Source organism: Argentina silus (genome assembly GCF_951799395.1).
Source record: "Argentina silus genome assembly, chromosome: 2".
Taxonomy (NCBI): domain Eukaryota; kingdom Metazoa; phylum Chordata; class Actinopteri; order Argentiniformes; family Argentinidae; genus Argentina; species Argentina silus.
Window position 1 is genome coordinate 1,014,373 of NC_139656.1, and position 19,697 is coordinate 1,034,069.

Genomic DNA, 19,697 nt, shown 5'->3' on the forward strand with positions numbered 1-19,697 from the left:
AGCACAGTCCAAGACTGAAATACATTTTCAACAATGGATAAATGTCTCTCTGATTATCTTATCTTGGAATATTTTGTGTTATAGAGACAAAGAAAAAGATATTTCAAATGTAACATTTTTTTATTTGGCATTATTTTCTTGCAAAAAAAAAAGAATTATATAAAAAAGGCAAGCATCAAAACACAAGTACTGACTTATTTTACACACATTTGCAAAAATCTGAACATTACAGAACAATAATGAACCGAGCAGGTCCAAACATTCCTGTCCACCGGAAAATGTCCCAGATAGTAATAAAGTAAAGCATACAGTAACATATCGCTCAAACAAAGAGGTTGGGACAGGGGGAGGGAAGCAGGTTTTAACTATCCTGTCAAGAAAGGTATCTGTTGCCTGATCCTACTGCACAGCATGCTCACTGCTTTCACTGTTAATGGTATGGACCAGTGTACTGTGAAGGAACAACCTCCCCTGCCTGTTCACTATGTACAGTATGGGCCGAGAGTCTCACTTCAATTTCTACATCATGACAATCTTTTCCTACCTATCTATTGGGACCTTTGGGTGAAATGAATGAAAGTTTAAAAACTAGCTCCTACCTCCAGACCTTCTCTCCTCACTCCTTCCATAAGCATTAGACAACTACACTACGTAACACATTTTATAACTAAACCAGACTGAACAAAAAGGCACACAGTTGTGTTGTGGGGTTTTTTCTTGATCCAGATGCAGAAGTCCACTATCAGAGATCTTATGAACTGATATAAGCAGTCTTAGCTGGATAGGGCTTAACAAAAACTTACTGAAAAGATGTAATTTCAACTACGTACTAACCAAAATATCATCTTGTTTGAAGGCAATATTTGGGTAACACAATATTTATACAAATTCAACAATGTCATAATTATAATACCTTTAGTAACACACCACCACTTCTTCTTAAATGATGCAAGTCATAGGGCAGTGGAGCTAGTGGTAGCTTCTTAACAGAATGCATCCAACACAACACACAGTAAGCATCCAAAATGGTTCACACACAAAATGACCTTGGCCCTAAATCCAAACACAACAAAGAAATACGCAGAGCAAAACAGAAAAAAAAAGGAAAAACTTCAGTGTATCTTACATTTTCGAAAAAGAGACAACAAATTTACACAGGCACTGCAGATTATAAAAGAGTTGGCCATATGAAAAAAAGACAATCGAAGGCCACAGCTACAAACCGTTTTTATGCTACGATTATTTACAAACAGTACAAGAGCTCGACAGTAGTTCACAAAAGAATGACACATCCCAAGTGAGTTTTGGCTGATTAAATTTAGAGGCCTGTTGGCATGGCTTTTTCACACTATTGAGACTGTGTCTAAATAGTCCATAGTGGCTTTATTCCTCAGTTTCTTTTTCCTCATCTGCACAGATCCGACTGTATGTTAGACGACATACAAACCACGGCAGACAGATGCCATATAGCCTTCTATGCAAGTCAATTGGGATATGACTGACGCCAATACCTTTGCACAGTGCACAGCCTCAAAAAAAAAAAAAAGATGTCAAATTTGCACAGTAGACGTCTCTCAAGGCCACAATAACACCAATTGTAAGAAAGGGGTATCAAGACATTCCTTATCAGACATCAAGAGACTACTACTTTATCAATATCATGGTGATAACATGATTGATCTATGGATCAGCAAGGACACAGTGTTACACTTATGCACAACAGGGCTATGAAGAATATGGATACAACCTGACATTTCTGTTATCGTAGGTTTTCAACACCAGTATATACATACACTGCATTATCTACCTGGGCATAAAGAGAGGTAAACATGAGAGGGAGGAGGGGAGACGCCCGTTATTCCGATGTGTGACTTCAGGTACAATATCCAATATCAGATTGAGGACATCTTGCCACTATGGCTGAGTTTCAGTGTGGGGACTTCCTCGGATTATGCTGATAGTACACAAGATGACAACTGAAGAGGGTGATGATGTTTCTAGAAAGAACCCCCCATGTGGTGACATAACCTCGAGAGAACGTTGTACTGACATCAAGCAGGGATGGAAAACAAATGACCCTATCAATCATGACTTCTGAAAATGGAAAGGTCTGTGCCAAAATATCTTAAATAACTAAATATATATAATATATACACTTTATAAAGTTTAGAACGCACAGGTCATGAACGTTATCATCGTACACTCAAAAACGGCAAACGAGAGAGAGAAAAAAGGCTTTGGGGGGAAAACAGAACAAAACAACAAACAGAACTATCCAAGCATCCTCCCAACCTCTTATCAAACACCATGAAATCAGTTGTGTACGTGTGTTCCTGTGTAGATTTGGCCAGATATGGTGAGTACTGCTGAACACAAAAGAAATGTGGAGAAAGCGGTTATTGAGTCGTGATTGCGAAGCCTGCTCTCCAAGGGCTTCCAGTTGTCTGAAACCTTTGTGGGGTTTTTTCTGGGCAGATGTTGTTTGACAGAGAGAGCTTCAGCTGGCCCTTCTCAGAGCTTTGCCCTCTGCATGTGTCACTTGCGCAGGTCCATGTACTTTACTCCAGGGAAAAGCACAAAAGGAGAGGGGGAGGGGGAGGAGGAGAAGAAAACACCAACAATGTCAATAAAGAGTGCATAGCAAAATGATGGACGTACCTGGTCTGCTTTTGCTTTTGCATTAGCATATACTAATATACAAGGTTCCATGTAGAATCTTTTCTACAGAGGGTTCTAAGTTGAACCCAAAAAGGTTCTACATGGAACCTAAAAGGGTTCCACAAAGGGTTCTCCCACAGGGACAGCCGAAGAACCCTTTTGCAACCCTTTTTTTTTAACTTTGAAAATGCACTAGTTTAAGAGTCATTGACAAATGTGCTGTCTTGTGACTCCAGTACCCATAGTTACCTGGTCACTGGGGCTCTTCTTGTCACCGTTGACGCCCTTTAGGAGGACGGCATCCTCTGTCTTGTTGTCAGCCTTCATCTCAACCACAATGTCGTCTTTGGTGGTTTTCTCCTTAGTGCTGTGGACAGAAGGCACACATTCATTAAGCTTTTCTAACCAGGACCGCCAGGATGGACAGTCAATCTCTACGCTCTGAGAGCTCTATTTTCAGCCGGTGCACAACGGACGCAAGTTCAAATGCAGGAGTATTGGCAATTTGTGTCAGTGGTAACAGGTGAAAGAGCTGAAGTGCTGTCTCGCCTGCACTCAGGTGGGGGGAGTAGCGGTAAAAAAAGGCGTGTTCATGACAATTAGCAGGTCAAGTGCTATCAGTTGAGCTGAAAAATTCTGGCCTTGAAAATAGCACTAATATTTCAGACACACCCTCAGCACCACCACCACAAGTGCCACTGCCAGAGTTTGCACTAAAATGTTAAAATAGAGCCCTAAACCTTAAATCACACTACAGAGCCAAACCAACTACTGTACTGGGCTGGCCTGTTCACAAATCCACCATAGTTACTGAAAGTTACATTGGAAAAGACAATGTGAAAGAAAACATCATGGTTGCGGTCGGCAATGAAACAGAAATCTGAGCAAAAAGGTAAAAAATAAGGGTTAAGAGAGAGAAGGAGAATATTAAATTAATGAAAGTTCAGTTCTGTTTTTGGTGCTTTATCTCATATCGAAAAAAATAGGTGCAAATTGCACCTGGTGCAAAACGTTTAGTGAATCGGCCCCTAAATCTTTCAAATGACCTAAAGGACTACTGCATGGTCTGCTTCATCATAAGCTTGACACAAAAGCTGGCCCTTGACCAACAGTGAAAGCGTAGACAGTAACTAGAAGTAATACTCACATCTCCTGCTTCCCTGAGCGCCCACAGGGGATCTTGCCCTTCTTATGGAGAAAGTAGATCACACTGCCCAGGATAGCCAGCAACAGGATACAGAAGATGATGACCACGATGATCACTCCACTGCCCTCAGCTACACACACACACACACACACGCACACGCACACACACACACCAGAGAGAGAGAGAGAGAGAGAGAGAGAGAGAGAGAGAGAGAGAGAGAGAGGGCAACCTCAGGTTAATGTCATTCTCTCCAGCAGCGATGCACCGATCTGATCCAATGAATTAAGATTGAGAATCATCCTCTGGTAAAAACGAGGATTCAGTTTTGTCTCGACGTTTGAACATCAGCAATAACCACCAGATAACAATGTAATTTCAGTATAAAATAGAGGGGAAAGATAGAGTTAAGTCATCTGAGGGGAGACCAGCTGAAAGAACAGTTGTCATTGTATTGTATGGAGCCGTTTTGTCACTACCTCATGGGTTAACCGTGGGTAACTAGATGGGAACAAACAAAACATCCATTTCCTGTTGACATATGACTCCTCTCTAATGATCCTCTGAGAATGGCACTATAGATGTGGTCAATTTGTTTAGTTTTGTAAATGAAACATAATGAGTGGTTATTATCTATGTTCCCTACAGGCTAGCATGGTTTCTAATGTAAAAAGTGGTTTCTAATGTGTGTCCACCACTTCCCGGCCTCATCCCATGCTTTCTAAGTGAGTGGGACGGGTACCAACCCTGGTCTTCCCCTGTGACTGTCATTATCACTCCAGCTCAGTCCCCCTGAAGAGGAAATTAGAGACTGCTATTGCCTACCAGCGCTATAAACTCCTATATATAACCATGCAGTAAGCCCTCGTTAAAAGGCAAACAAAAGTCTGGGTATGGGTTTTACAAGATATTCTGTTGCGAGAGCTCAATAAAACAGCCAGACAGTGCGTTAACTTTTACCATAATAAGTAAACAAGCGTGTGTTTTGGCACTCGACCACTTCAAAACATTTCTCGAAATGCTAGACAAACTCCAATGATATGTTTATCTGGAAAAATACATTTGGTGTGTGGGGGGGGGGGTGTCTATATATTTTCCTAAAGTGGTGTCTTGCTTGTTTTTTGTATGTTTGATTTGCTTTCCCCTTCACAGAGAATTTTTATGTACCCTCAGGCAAGAGAGAAGACCCAACCTTCCAGCCCTATCAAGCTAACCATGCTGCCCGTATGAAAATCATGAATAATTTAGTCACCACGTCAGCTAATGCTTCATTTTCTGGTTAAGTGTTTATGAAGAGTGACTCAGTGGTGAAGTCGTAGCTTAGCAGTGATGCTCCCAGCACCGCTAATGGTTGTGGGTTCAAGCCCTGCTTGGCTGATTCTGTCCTGTCATCTGTTTCCTTCTCTATCTTCCTACTGTCTCAACACATGTGGAACAAACACAGGAGTGGGACTGCCCCACTCCTTTAAAAAAGAAAAGAGTGATTCCAAGAAAGTTGAGAAAGAAGGCAAAATCAAGCTGTGCTGCTCATCTGGATATAAGAGTGATTGGAAGTTTAAAAAGAGAGATATGTCAGAGAAGCGTCCAATGAGAATGGCTTACCAGGAGAGTAGGGAGCGGGTGTAGTGACCATGGGAACTGTGGACAAGCAAATGAACAGGTATATATTCCCCTGTATAGCAGGTCACATATATGCCTATATTATGTATATTCATGCAGAGTGTATGGCAGGCTTACTTGCTCTGATGCTGAAGGCCTTCATCTCTGTGCCCATGTCGTTTGTGGCGTTGCAGATAGCTGTGATGTCAGAGGTGACTTTGACCGACACAACACTGTGAGCGCTGTGCTCGGTTGCTTTCTTCACCACCTCACGCCAGCTCTGTGAACACACACACACACACACACACACACACACACACACACACACACACACACACACACACACACACACACACACACACACACACAACATCATGCTAACAATTACACACTGTAGCAACAGACCCCAAGACAAACAAACTAGCAGCTTCCTCTTTGTTTAAAAGAGTATAGTTATTTAAAGCTATGTGGCTAAACGCCATTACACAAGTACAAGACTTGGTAAGCCAATTCAATGGAACAAAAAGTCAATGCAATGACCGAATGTGACAGAATGTTACGTTTTAAAGGTGAAGCATGTCGTTTTGCACTTTGCTGCCCTCTCTGGCCACAATGAAAATGTGAGTATATAGAATATACTGCTAAGTAAAACTGGTACGTAAAGGCCAGTGCCAGACCACAACACCAGATTTTAGAAAACATTTTGTTTAGACCAAAAACGGTTTTCTTCACGGAATGTCTTCATCACGTGGTCTCATTCCTTGATTGCTACTAGCACCATTTTAAAATCTACATACTGGACCTGTATGTGCCATGTGTGCCCTGCGTGCTGAGCCCAGGTTTACCTGGCTGCCCGCGATGTTCCAGGATATGGTGGGCAGGGGGTGGCCGTGGGCCTCACAGCTCAGGTTCACCAGCTTTCCAGAACCTTCCTCCATCTCCACGTCCCTGTCAGCATCATCCATCTGGGGGGCACCTGGGGGGACCGCATCCAAACATCACGTCAATGACATAAACACCCACCAATGACCACAGTACAGTACATGTATCTTTGGATGGATGTAACGCATAATGCATCATGTAGGATTGACTGAATATACATCATTTAGAGTAGATGACACAACTTTGCCACATTTACAGCAGGTACATCGATTTCTACCCATTCTTTTTTTGATACAAAACCATGCCGTGAGCACAGTCCCCTGTCATCGCATTCAAACAACTAACTCATGGACGGTGACTCACTGAAAGTAAAAATCATAGATGCTGACTCACTCACATGAACACTGAGACTCACTGCCACAAACCCTAAGCCTGATCTCTTACTAACTCTCAGTGCCGGTCACACACTCACCCTGGACGATGATGTGGACGGATCCGCTGGTGTGCAGCCCGGGCAGGGAGGGGACGGTCACCTCACACACGTACTCTCCCGCTGTGTCGTAGGTGGCGTCCTGGAGGAACAACATGTGGCCTGTGCCGAGCTGCTGCCCATCCTGCAAGACCAGAAAGACAGACAAACAACAAACACGGTCAGAAATCTACTCAGCCCTTTGACATAAACAAGTTATGTCCTTTTGAATTATGACTCGGGCCAAGTTTTTTTCCTGGTTAGGTCAACTGACAATGTCTTGATAAAGGTCATAGATGGAAACGCCGACACAATAAATAAGCAGAGGTAAATCGTGTGTGCAGGAGTATTTCCTGACAGGACCCGTACCTCTCCATGCCAGTGCCATATCATTTAACATCAATTGTTTTAACTCCTATTAATAGCTGTTATGTCAGTTTTAAGAGTTAAGTGTTATGTAGGCCATATGACAAGTGCCATACCTTGAACCAGACAGTGTGGGTTTCCAGAGAGGACAGAGCGTTGCAGGTAGCAGTCAGACTCTCTCCTTTAAACATAATCTCAGAGTCTTTGGGCACCAAAACAGCTGAATCAAGATCTGGAGACACACACACATACAAACACACAATGTGAAGACATGGCTTAAGATAAGGCTTCACCTTATGCTTGTTATGGTGAGACACAGTGTATGTGTGTGTGTTTGTGTGTTTGTGTGTGTGTGTGCGTGTGTGTGTATCGAGTAGAGAGTAGAGAAGTACTTACTTAAATTTATTTTCAACAGCAGATATACAAATGATGACGTAAAACAACAGACCGTACAGTATATATAAAAACACAGAGTGTGTGTGTGTGCGTGCGTGCGTGTGAGAGACTCACAGTGGACAGTGAGCAGCGCGTCGCCCACCACCTCATCGTAGGAGTCCAGGTCTAGGGAGCGGCACTGGTAGACCCCGCTGTCACCGCGCGTCACCTCCCTCAGGACCAACATGTCCTCGCTGGCGTCCAGCGGCACGTCCTGCTCCTGAGGGGAACGCAAGGGACATATCAGTATCAGCCTCAGGACTCAACACTACTTTAAGCGATTTACTCAAGTGGGTGGTTGTTTTCCCTCTTTGTTCTCCAAGTGACAGTTCTACCCTATTCAAGGAGCACCATGTATGGCCTGTATCTCCTTAGCTATACATTTTTTGACCCAGTTGAGCGCTCCAGCCTATTCGCTTTCCCATTAATTCTGAATTCAGAATGAGCATGACCTTAGAGCATGACCTTAGAGCATGACCTTAGAGCATGACTTTAGAGCATTTCCTTAGAGCATGACTTTAGAGCATGACCTTAAAGCCATGGCTTCTTGTGAACCATGTCTCTCGTCACAACTCTTAAAGGGGCAACCTGGGAGTGGTACATCCTATTTTTTTTCTACTTTTAAATGAATCATAAGCTTAGTTCAACTGTCTTACACCATTAGAATCCAAAATATAAGCTTGTTTTACTCCATTGTTTGTAAACCATTTAATTGTAAACAAACACTGTAAAGCTTCAAAACATGGTTAAAACTAGAATTTCGATCTCATGGACAGTCAGTCCTTGCATCCGTTGCTCAGTCTATGAATTTTAGAGTGGTTACATTTCTCCAGCCCCATCCCTCAGCTGTTTACCAAAAAAGTGGCGGGGAGACCGCTTTGTTGTTGTTTGAATCCCAGATCACTCCTTTAAGTCAACCCTACAGTGGGTCCCGACTCCCAACCCAACACTTGGGAAACACTGACCTACAGCACCCACTTCAGATGAACATAGTTACTTTGTTAGAAACACATGGGAATTACAACTATTCCACCCTGATGGATCCATCTGATATCCTGTCTCAGACCTTTGCAGGGTCCAAAGATCTCTCCCCAAGCTACGGGGTCAGACACTGAGGCAGCCCCTTTCAAAAAGAAAGACCCACATTTCTCCCAAAGCTATACTCCCAAGCCCTGAGTCTGCATATCAAAAACATTCTCCAGATGTCTTCTCCATGTCGCCTTTTCTCTCCCCCTAGTTTTACGGCCCGGCCTTCTCAATGGTCAGACATAGAAAAAAGGGCCATTCTTACTTGTTCTCGGTTTAAAGTGAAGGGTGGCGGGGGGTTGCCATCGCCTCGGCAACGCAGCTCCACAGTGTCCCCCTCTTTGACCAGGCCCTGGGGGGACTCTCTCCACAGCTCCACCACGGTTGTCGGGTCTGAAAATAAAATAAAAAAAACACAAGACAAGGGGGTCGTTAATCAACGGGGCCCATTCACGCCTGGCAAAGTCACCAGGCTACGCTAGGCTTTACAAGCCAGTCATTTACTCAACATGGATTTGTTTTGCTTGGTCAACGCTGCCACGATATGCTAAGTTGGGTTCAACCAACAGTAGATACATTGAGAAAATATTGGTCTTGAATAACAACAGCCCCGACACTGGAGGGTTGGGCTGGTGGGTTTAGATTGAATTAACTACTTTGACAACATGGACGGAAGCTATTGGCTTGTTTGTGGTTTTTGACAGGCATTGTTGGGGTGTGGGGGGATGGGGTCGGGGGGGGTATAATTTGAAATTGATTGATTGCAGGGACAGTTAAGGGACTATCGCTAACGGACTTAGCATGAACTCAGTTTAGCGTGCCTGATGGAAAACACATTCTTTTCTGCTCACTGAAGCTAACACACACATCACTAGCATGGCTGAGTTTGCTAACGTCTCTGCTCTGGATAGGCTTTAGCCTGTGTGAGGGAGGATGTGAGCAGGTGCGGGTCCTTACAGTGCACAGTGATGTTGACGCCCTTGGATTCTGCCGTCCTGGCCGCCCCGGGGACGTAGTAGCTGACCTCGCAGGAGAAGGAGGCGTCCTTGTCCTCCTTGACCACTCTGACCTGGAGCTCACTCTGCACCGTGTAGAAGCCGCTGGACTCCCGGGTCACCAGGGTCACCACGTTGATCTCTGGGGGTGGGAGGAAAAAAACAATACAGACTTACCATCCCACATAGTCACGTGACCCAACGAGATACCTCCTCATTTATCCTGTTCCAGGCGAATCTTATAAGATAGTACTGTAGGTCTTAGTACATCAATTGTATGCAGGATCAATTTTGAGTAATGTTGCTTAAATATCCCATTGTGAGAGTGGTAAGGAAGATTAAAAAAAAGTTTTGTATTTTCATAATCCTATTCCTCATGTAATACTCACGGCCCAGTGCAGGGAGCAGCGGGATGCTGTTGCGGTACCAGGTGATGTTGGGTTTGGGGAAGCCGTTCCTGGCCTCACAGGTTGCAATCTGAACGCAGAGAGGGATCAACTCTTAAAGGGGCAATCTGAGATTGGTACACCCATTTGTTGACTTTTAAATGAATGATATATAACCGTTGCTTTTTGAATCGTTTATAAATTCCTCATGAGCTTAGCCCAACTGTCTCCGTCTATGAGTTTGAGAGTGCTTCCATTTCTCCAGCCCCATCCCTCAAGTGTTTTACCCCAAAAAGTGGCCGCTTTGTTGTTGTTTGAATCCCAGATTGCCCCTTTAAATACAGGTTATTTGAGGGTTATTTGATCAACAGATAAGCAAGATAGACAAAGTGAGATACACTTAAGTGGGTGTGGTCTACCTTTGATGGGTGCTCATTGGTCACAGAGATGCCAGCATGAACACCCTCAATCATTGGGGCCTCTGGAGGATCTGAAATCAAAGATTCAATGACATCATGAATGTATAGTCCCACTTCCTAAATAACACTGAGAAAAGAGCCACTGAAGTTAGTTATTTTGTGATACAAATACAATGAGGCCCTCATTCATGAGAATAGTGAGTTTATATAATGTAATGAAAAAAGCAGGTCAAATGGTCTAATGTGACACAGCTGACACTTGATTTGTTTGGTTTGTATCACTGAACTAATATGAATAAAGAAAATATCTGTGCACCTGGTATTGTAGTTATGGAGTAAAGAAAACGATGACACTGTCAAGAAAAACTCCATGCAACACTTGCAAAAAATCACTGCAGTGACCAACGTCTCTGCAACCAGTGTCTCTACCGAACACCCTGAGGTGTGTCTCTTACCGAACACCCTGAGGTGTGTCTCTTACTGAACACCCTGAGGTGTGTCTCTTACCGAACACCCTGAGGTGTGTCTCTACCGAACACCCAGAGGTGTGTCTCTTACTGAACACCCAGAGGTGTGTCTCTTACTGAACACCCTGAGGTGTGTCTCTTACTGAACACCCTGAGGTGTGTCTCTTACTGAACACCCTGAGGTGTGTCTCTTACCGAACACCCAGAGGTGTGTCTCTTACCGAACACCCTGAGGTGTGTCTCTTACTGAACACCCTGAGGTGTGTCTCTTACTGAACACCCAGAGGTGTGTCTCTACCAAACACCCTGAGGTGTGTCTCTTACTGAACACCCTGAGGTGTGTCTCTTACTGAACACCCTGAGGTGTGTCTCTTACTGAACACCCTGAGGTGTGTCTCTTACTGAACACCCAGAGGTGTGTCTCTTACCGAACACCCTGAGGTGTGTCTTGCCCTCTCCGTTCCCGGCAGCCATGCCGTTGACCTGGCAGAAGAACTCCCTCTCGTCGGCCAGCTGGACGTCCTGGATGGTCAGCAGGGCGCCCTCGCCGTCCCCATTCACCGTGATGCGGCCACTGAAGTCTGTCCCCTCGTCCACCATCTGCTGTGTGTTGTCGCTGTAGTAGATCCGCTCCCGGCTGCTGCCTCCGGGGCTTCTCTGCAGGGGAATGGGCCGTGGGGAGAGAGAGAGAGAGAGAGAGAGAGAAATAACAATTGCGTGTGTGAGTTATATATGCAATTTATATAATAATATATGTCATTTAGCTGACGCTTATCCAAAGCAACTTACATTGCAGTGAGTGCATACATTTCAGTATATATGGTCCCAGCAGGAATCAAACCCACAACCTAAGCGTTGTTAGCGCCATGCTCTACCAACTGAGCCACAGAGGACCACAGTCAGGATTGTGGTATGGGATAATTGTCCAAGCAGCAGCACTCACCACAAACCACTGGATCATGACAATGCTGGGCTGGTCGCTGAAAGAGTACTGGCAGGGGATCTCAGCAGAGTCCCCCAGGTACACCTCCACACTCTCCTCCATGGTCATGTTCACCTTGGCCCATGCTGGAAAAAAGACACACACACACGCACACACACACACACACGCACACACACACGCACACACACACACACACACACACACACATCACAGTCAGTCAGGTATCTTTCACCATGGACAACGATATTATGCTGTGTTGTTGGCATAGAACAGACTAAGTGTGAGCTTTGGTTTTAGATTGTACAATTATTTTACCCCAAAATAAATCCAATCCAATCCAATGTTCATTGTTCAAAAGTCCCCAATCTACTGTGTTTTGATGAAACCTTGCAGGCTTGTGCCAAGGCTACTTATTACATGTCCAAGCTGTGGTGATGATGTCCAGTACTGTATTGAGTTTTTTCACACAGGATAAGCACTAGCCTGTATTTCACTGATGTGGATTTCTTATATCTGTCCAGTGAAACCAACGCGCTGGGGTGCTCTGAAGGAGTGAGAAACAGGGTATCTGGCTCTCTTTGGCAGAGAAAAGACGCTACAATGTGTGGAATGTGACTGTGGAGCCCACCCCGGTCCCCCCCTGTGAGCTCTGGGCAGTGTCCAGCATTTCGGCATTTCAGCATTTCAGCGTGCCAGCCAGGAGAAAAGGCTTGTTTTACACACGGCAGAATTACCCAGTGTTCTCTGTCTTCCACCATGTTAACCACCATGAGTCAGCGAGCCTTTATCTGTTCCCTAAGCATCTTCATGGGAACCGCCAGACTCAAGACTGCCAGTTTGATGTAAAACAGAATTCTAAAAGACAATTGTTTTTATAGGATGCAGAGTGTCCAGAGCAGTTCTGGGAAGAGATCACACTTGAGAAGAGTCTGGGAAGAGTGTCACAAAACTCTCCAAACTGAATTATCTCCATCTCCATCTTACCCGCTGTAAACAAGTGGTGTCAGTGTTGACCCGGTAACTGTCAAGCCCATTGGCACCTTAGAGCACTGGAGTCAGCCTTTCTGAAACAGTCTTCCAGTTAGCCTAGTGTGTGTGTGTGTGTGAGTGTGTGTGTGTGTGTGTGTGTGTGTGTGTGTGTGTGTGTGTGTGTGTGAGAGAAACAGTCTTACAGTTAGCCTAGTGTGTGTATGAAACAGTCTTCCTGCTAGCCTAGTGTGTGTGTGTGTGTGTGTGTGTGTGTGTGTGTGTGTGTGTGTGTGTGTGTGTGTGTGTGTGTGTGAAACAGTCTTACAGTAAGCCTAAGTGTGTGTTTGTGTTTACCACTTCATTCATGTGCACTAGACTAGAGGCAGCCAAGCCAACACCCAGATCTCAATCTATAATGCCCAGTCTGGCCCTCACAAAAGCAGACATGCCCCAAATTAAGCCTCCCATTCATGGTAGAGATACCGTCTGTGCCGCAGTGACTTCTCAGATATGACCCCCACCTCTCTCTGCTCTCCCCTCTCTCTCTCTCTCTCTCTCTCTCTCTCTCCGCCATGTATTCCCTTTCTGGCTCAAAGAAAGACTCTGTTTTTCTCCCACCCCCTCAATCTAATGAGACTGAGAGTAGTCCAGTGGGGCCCTCCACCCCCAACTCTCCACCCCTTCTTCTCACTCTCACCCGTCTCTTCTCTTCTTTTCTCTCTCTCTCTCACTACCCTTAGCAAAGAGAGAAATCTGCAGAGCTGAGAGAGAGAGAGCCAGAGAGAGAGAGAGAGAGAGAGAGAGAGAGGATTCTTTTTTAATTGGAAACATCTGGGAGGCGGGGGGACTGTGGTGGTGGGGTGCCGCCGTGGAGACGGGATATTAATGGGTCTCCACCGTGTTGGCAGAGGGACGGGGGCGGTGTGTGTGTGTGTGTATGTGTGTGTGTGTGTGTGTGTTGGGGGGGTGGGGGGTGGGACCCTACTTGTGTCATTCTTACTGTTAAGATGAGGAATGCCTATGTCAAGGTCACTGCTAGATGGGGGTGATGGGTGAGAGAGAGAGAGGAATTGGTATCAGCCTCATTCTTCCTCTGTGTGTGTGTGTGTGTGTGTGTGTGTGTGTGTGTGTGTGTGTGTGTGTGTGTGTGAGAGAGAGAAAGAGCGAGAGAGAGAGAGGTGTGTGTAGTGTGTGTGGTGTGTGTTGTGGGCAGCGGGGTGTTTTTTTTTTAGTCTGAGTTCACAACCACAAGCAACTAAATATTGTGGCTTCTGCAAACTATTTGCAAACTTGCGATATTTCAGACCCGTCATAGATCAGACAGAAATACACACGCACATGCACGCGCACACACACACACACAGACCCTTATTAAACTCACAGTTACAACCCGCTGGTCCCATTCAGCTCTTCCAGGCCCTTTGTCAGCCCGCCTGCCTCTCCCTGACTACCCCCCTCCTCTCCTTTATCCCTCCGCAGCGCCAAGCAACGGCCCACTTCTTTGTGGCCCTGCTCGCTGGAGCTTATTTGCACTCTGTCCATTCTTGCCTCTCCTTATGTTCCTCCCTCTCCCTCTCTCTCTCTATCCCTCTCCCTCTCTCTCTCTCTCTCTCTCTATCCCTCTCGTTCCCTCACTCGGAGCCGTGAGGCCCCCTGTGTTTTCAGCCAGCCATGGCCCTAAGAGAGGCTAAGATGCTACACACGCCATTGTTCCCACACCTGGGAAGGGACCGTCTCTCCTCTCTCCTCCTCCTGCCCTATCGCCACCTCACAGCAGCGCACAACCACGTCCTCAACCAAAAAACACCACAAATCTGTTTTTCCGCTTCAAGCCTCAGAGGTTGGAAGGAGTTCATCACTGTGCTGGGAGGGTCTGTTGTTTGCTGCTCATCTCCTGAGCTGTGATGGTTGGTGGAGACCATGTTGGGGGAGGGAGGGGGGAGGCGGCTTGGCACGAAAGTTGATAAAAAAAAAAGATTCTGTCTCTTGTGGCCTCGTAACTTTTCACTTAATCGGATTAGCGTGGGGACGGAATATCTACTCATCAGGGGATTTGATTCTAAAGCCAACACTGGGCCAACCTTATCTCTGTGCAGAGGCAGACACACCAGCATACCTGACCTGAGGACGTGGCCCGCTAGAACTCCCCCCGTGGGTTTAACAGAGCCTACTGGCTGACGCACTACTCCAGCAAGTCTGCAAAAACTGACACTGGATATTTGGACGTGTTGACAGGGTCTGTAACGAGGCAATGAGCCCTGAAACGGCTAAGGCAGAGGCAAGAGGGGAGAGGGGTGGATGTGTGTGTGTGTGTGTGTGTGTGTGTGTGTGTGTGTGTGTGTGTGTGTGTGTGTGTGTCTACTGAAGAGAATTTCAGTTTGTCCTGTTCTACGGGAACAGCCCGTTGAGTCCAACCTGCATTGTTAGCAGCATTAAGAGGACTTGTCCACAATAGACCTGAGACAATAGGACGTGCCGCCAGGATTGTTTGAGGGGGGGGGGGGGGGGTCTTGCATACAGTCGGTCATTATGCACCTAATACGCAGACAATGGCTTCAGACGCTAATCACGGTGGTCACCACATTAGCTTCTGTGCCTCTCCCCAATCCCTTCCTCCACTGACAACTGACAAAGCGGATCAGGCTTGGGTTGCAGGGCCCAGCTGAGCTCCGTTAAAGCTCCAGCTGTTCCTTCGTCATCCTTATCCACAGACCCTCCTTGCCACTGCTAAACCCATTGACAACAACACCCACAATCACCTGTGACAAGAGAAATTAGAATCATTTGAATTGGAAGATATACTGTGTAATCTCTCCATGTCTGGCCAGGCGTGAAATGGCACCACATGTATGTTGTTGCTGATAAACAGCGTCACGTACATAATGTGGAATTTGCCTATGGGGAAAGGGTTCAACTTTACTCCACATTAGTCTACTATGGGGAGAGTAAATGCTCTAGGGGACTGGATTTGCATGACATGTATGATCATGGCTTTCCCTGGGCCTGATTCTCTGTGCTCTGTGCTCTGTTCCAATCTATGCTTAGGCCCCAGCCGCACCAGGTCACCACACAGATCACTCCGGTGATGGAATAGGGCCTACAAAGGGGAGCTGTTGTGCTGGACCGAGGCCCTCTGATTCTGAGACCGTTACTATGCTGCCTAAGAGGGATTCCATTGAGGTTTGATCCCCTTAACATCTCCAGATTCACGAAGCCCATCTAAGCAATGGTGTTTCCTGTCATCCCAAACGAGGGTGAGACTAAAAGGACCTTCCTGACCAGTATCCAACCAGGTCAAAACCTAAAACTGACCTTAACCGTAACATTTACCCTAACCTGAATAAAACGTAATTAAACCAATTTGGAAATTCAACATCTGTTTGCTGTTCAGGCAACCTCCAACACTGTTCACCTACTTCTATGTGGTCTGGTTTTGAAAATGCCAGCAATGGTTGAAGTTCTAAGCCAGCTAAGGGGAGTCAAAGGAAGCAGGCCTGTGTGGTTGATGTGTAAGTGTGGGTGACATGTTTGGCAGCGCTGGGCTGGCCCTCTGAACACACTATCTGAAACACCTGGGGTATCCCACATAGAAAACACCCACCTGAGATCAAAGAGACCCTGAGCTCTGCTCTCTGTGTGACACACACACACACACACACACACACACACACACACACACACACACACTGAAAGCACATAGCCCTACATTGGAGATGTACCCTCTTGACCTACTGATCTCTCCCATGCTTTGTGAACTACCCTCTGGCACAAATCTCCCCAGGAGGCCCTTCCCTGGGACTAGGCCTGTGTGACACTCATTCAGATAGTACCAAAGGGAGGGTTAACGCTCACACTTTCACATAGAGGAAAGTAGGAAGGACGTGGTGGTCCACATCAAACATGCAAATCTCCTCAAAGCGGCCGCCCTGTGTGCCCATGGACTTGACACACACAGGGCATCACCCTACGCAAGCAGCACATCACAGACATTGTGGTGTGTTGGTGTGTTACAGGGGGTAGGTCAGAGCCCAGCACACACACACCAACACACCACAAACATACACCTGGTCACACTCTCATGTGTGTAAACATCCACCTCAGAGCGGACATGCCCGTGTCTCGAACCTGAGCGGTTGTCGTAAGGCAGTTATGCAACGACAGTCGAACCACAAATACCACAACACCATGCCGGGCTGTTCTGCTACTTGTTAGATTGATTTAAAATATTCTCTATATGCCCCTAACGAATACGCCTCTAACAAATTCTGTAGATCCCACTGTTTTTCAAGAAGCTCTAATTATTCCCAGTGGGTAAGTAAGTTCTTAAGCCTCTCCATGAATTTTTTAGCATCTTCCCAATGGCGAAGCCTCCTTGAAGGGGAAACATGTTTTATTAACACTCCTAACGTGCTCTGCCCTGAACACAGGGTGTTCATCCAGGTCTCATCAATAGACGACCAGCGAGTCTGTGCTCTGACATGCAAATTGTTTTACAGTAACGGGGTGGTTAATTGCATGTCATGGATGTTCATGATATGGATATTTGAAAACATTTTAAATGCTATTTGTGAAGTATAAACAAAGTTCTGACAGAGTAGTTGAGTGGTAAGCATGTAAATGAGTTGAAACTACTACTAGGATTGTGATTCCTGTCTCCAACTTGATTCTCTTGCTCTTATTGTTCATTTTCATTATTTTGCGTGACATGATGGAATATAACATAACCTGTAGGAATCGAATAAAAGACAATAATATTGTGTTATTAAGTAACTTTAGGACTATATTATGCTAACGAAGTAAAATGAATATCGACAAAGATGGACAAAAGTGAATATGTTTTCATTCAGGTACACCTTACCTGGACCAAAAGGTGATATAGCTGTTCTATCTCAAATTAAAATCACCAAGAGTGAAAGACAAGCTTGACTGACATTAAAGCTGAAAGGTCAGGTGGCCCATGACAAAGATGCAATGTACAGTATATCAGATGTTGGCCCCTGATGTTATTACAACACTATAAATAGTGGAGCTGCTTCACGTCAGCTCCTCATGACAGCAGCCTCACAGGACCTGACAAAAGGGTTCCTTGTCTCCACTCCGATGCCTGTGAGTACCACAGTAATAGATACTCCCACAGAGGTACTGGAGGGGAGAAGAAAGGGTGTTGGTTGGAGGGGATCAAATCAACTGGCCTTGGGCGACTGAAAGGAGCAAAGGCGTCAGTTTGCCGGAAATCTGCCAACTTTGGCCACCGCAAATTCAGTTCAAAGTTCCCGACAACAACAACAACAACATCCCAAATAATAATATAATCCCTGAAATGGACATGCAGTGTCGGACATTAGCTGCTGTGTTTCTGCATGCGCATGATTCAAAGAGGCAGACGCCAGAGACAGAAAGGCGAAAATCGGTGAGTCCACTCCCCTCAAACAACATGTTTGTATACAAACCAAGTATCGAGTAGGACGCTCCATTTTAGAAAGCGCTTTCGCAGGACCAAAACAGCATTCCTAAATGAAATATTTCTTTCAAGGGATATGATTCCCTGATCACTACCGATTAAACAAAGTCATTACAAACATTAGGAAGCTTTTAGAAAGCTTGAATGTTACAAACTGTACCTTTAAGCCGTACTTAATGCTATACTCAAGTGCTCTATGTACTGTATTTCTGTATTTTTCTATTTGCATTTCAAATAAATCTACTCTCAAATCTCAATAGACCACAAAGACTGCTAAACCTGGCCAATAATCTGACTCCTGCTTCTCTGGCAGGTTTCCAACATTCCCATCCCTTGGATGTGGTGTGTGAGTGTGTGTGTCTGCTGTAAAATCATCTCCTCTTGTGCTGGCGGAACCCTCAGCCAGCTTTTAGCAGTCCCACAACAAAGGCCTATCTGCATACGCCTGTCCTTTTATCCCATCGATCAGACGTCAGGGTCCTGTCAGCCGGGCAGAGCCACGCCCGGGCTGGGGATCAAACCAGCAGCATTTCTGCAGTCTCTGAACCCCCCCCCCCCCCCCCCGCCAGGAGGGCTTAATGCCCTCAAAGGGAATATCAGAGTGATCACAGGTGCACCACAGCGTTAATGAGGGGGGAGGCAACCCGCAACCCCCATAAACTCCCAAATGTCAGCTAATGAGAGCGGGCTAGTCTGAATTCTAATCTTTTATTTCACAGGGATTTTTTTATTTTTTTTATGGAGTTTGGAATAAGCCTGCTCGTGGATTAGTAGTGGATGATTTGGTTTCATGTCGAAATGAAGATATACTGTTTAAGAGGTACAGAGCCCCAAACGAAACTATGTTTTGGGAGACGGGGCCCTGTGTGGGTTTCTTTTTTACTTAAACAGTAGCTCTGCATCAGTATTCTGTTTTGTAAATGTTCTGAGGTTTGGCACTGGATGAGTTTGTCTGTGAAATCTACTGCCGGGAGCTGTTTCAGCTGCCGACCGATCCCAGGTCTCTCTCCCCACCAGTAAGTGTCAAAGGTGAATGTGAAAAAACAAAATGTTGTTTTTCTCCTCGTATCCCTCAGAGGCAGTGAGCATCCCACTTGCTCGCCCCCTTCAAAACTATCATCCCCTAAAGGCAATGTTTACAGCAGCCTTAAATAGCCCAGCAGCAAACGACAGGACTCTAAGTCCTACAAACACATCTGTTTTCACAACAAACTGCCCCGTGTTTCTTGTTGAAACAGCATCTCAACACAGCCTTTCCTTCAACCAAATCCACGACCAGTCAGCACCAAAGTCAAGTTCAATCACATGACGCCTCCATATCTGTTTCATAATTTCAGCTAGCCACAGATTTTGATTTGAGAATGTTGACTGCTTTCCTTCCCCTATCTACATCTAGACTTTGGGACTTGGACTTAAAATCCTCTGTGGAGGTAATGTTATCAGCTCCAGGACTCTTGTTTTATTGACTAAGTGCGGTG

At 45.6% G+C, this 19,697-nt stretch overlaps 1 protein-coding gene across 1 annotated transcript in view; it reads right to left on the bottom strand.

The window, feature by feature from the left end:
- Window positions 1-107: 107 nt before the first annotated feature.
- Window positions 108-19,697, bottom strand: part of mcama (melanoma cell adhesion molecule a) — a gene marked incomplete at its 5' end in the record, with an annotated part of 35,582 nt that continues 15,992 nt past the window's right edge. The window contains 15 exons of the mRNA XM_083690165.1: window positions 108-2,556; window positions 2,908-3,025; window positions 3,806-3,935; window positions 5,405-5,440; window positions 5,540-5,681; window positions 6,247-6,377; window positions 6,756-6,897; window positions 7,235-7,350; window positions 7,629-7,773; window positions 8,845-8,972; window positions 9,537-9,716; window positions 9,964-10,051; window positions 10,380-10,450; window positions 11,275-11,503; window positions 11,790-11,914. Coding sequence (XP_083546291.1) covers window positions 2,536-2,556; window positions 2,908-3,025; window positions 3,806-3,935; window positions 5,405-5,440; window positions 5,540-5,681; window positions 6,247-6,377; window positions 6,756-6,897; window positions 7,235-7,350; window positions 7,629-7,773; window positions 8,845-8,972; window positions 9,537-9,716; window positions 9,964-10,051; window positions 10,380-10,450; window positions 11,275-11,503; window positions 11,790-11,914 — 1,802 coding nt within the window. The 3' untranslated portion in view covers window positions 108-2,535. The remainder of the gene's footprint in view (window positions 2,557-2,907; window positions 3,026-3,805; window positions 3,936-5,404; window positions 5,441-5,539; window positions 5,682-6,246; window positions 6,378-6,755; window positions 6,898-7,234; window positions 7,351-7,628; window positions 7,774-8,844; window positions 8,973-9,536; window positions 9,717-9,963; window positions 10,052-10,379; window positions 10,451-11,274; window positions 11,504-11,789; window positions 11,915-19,697) is intronic.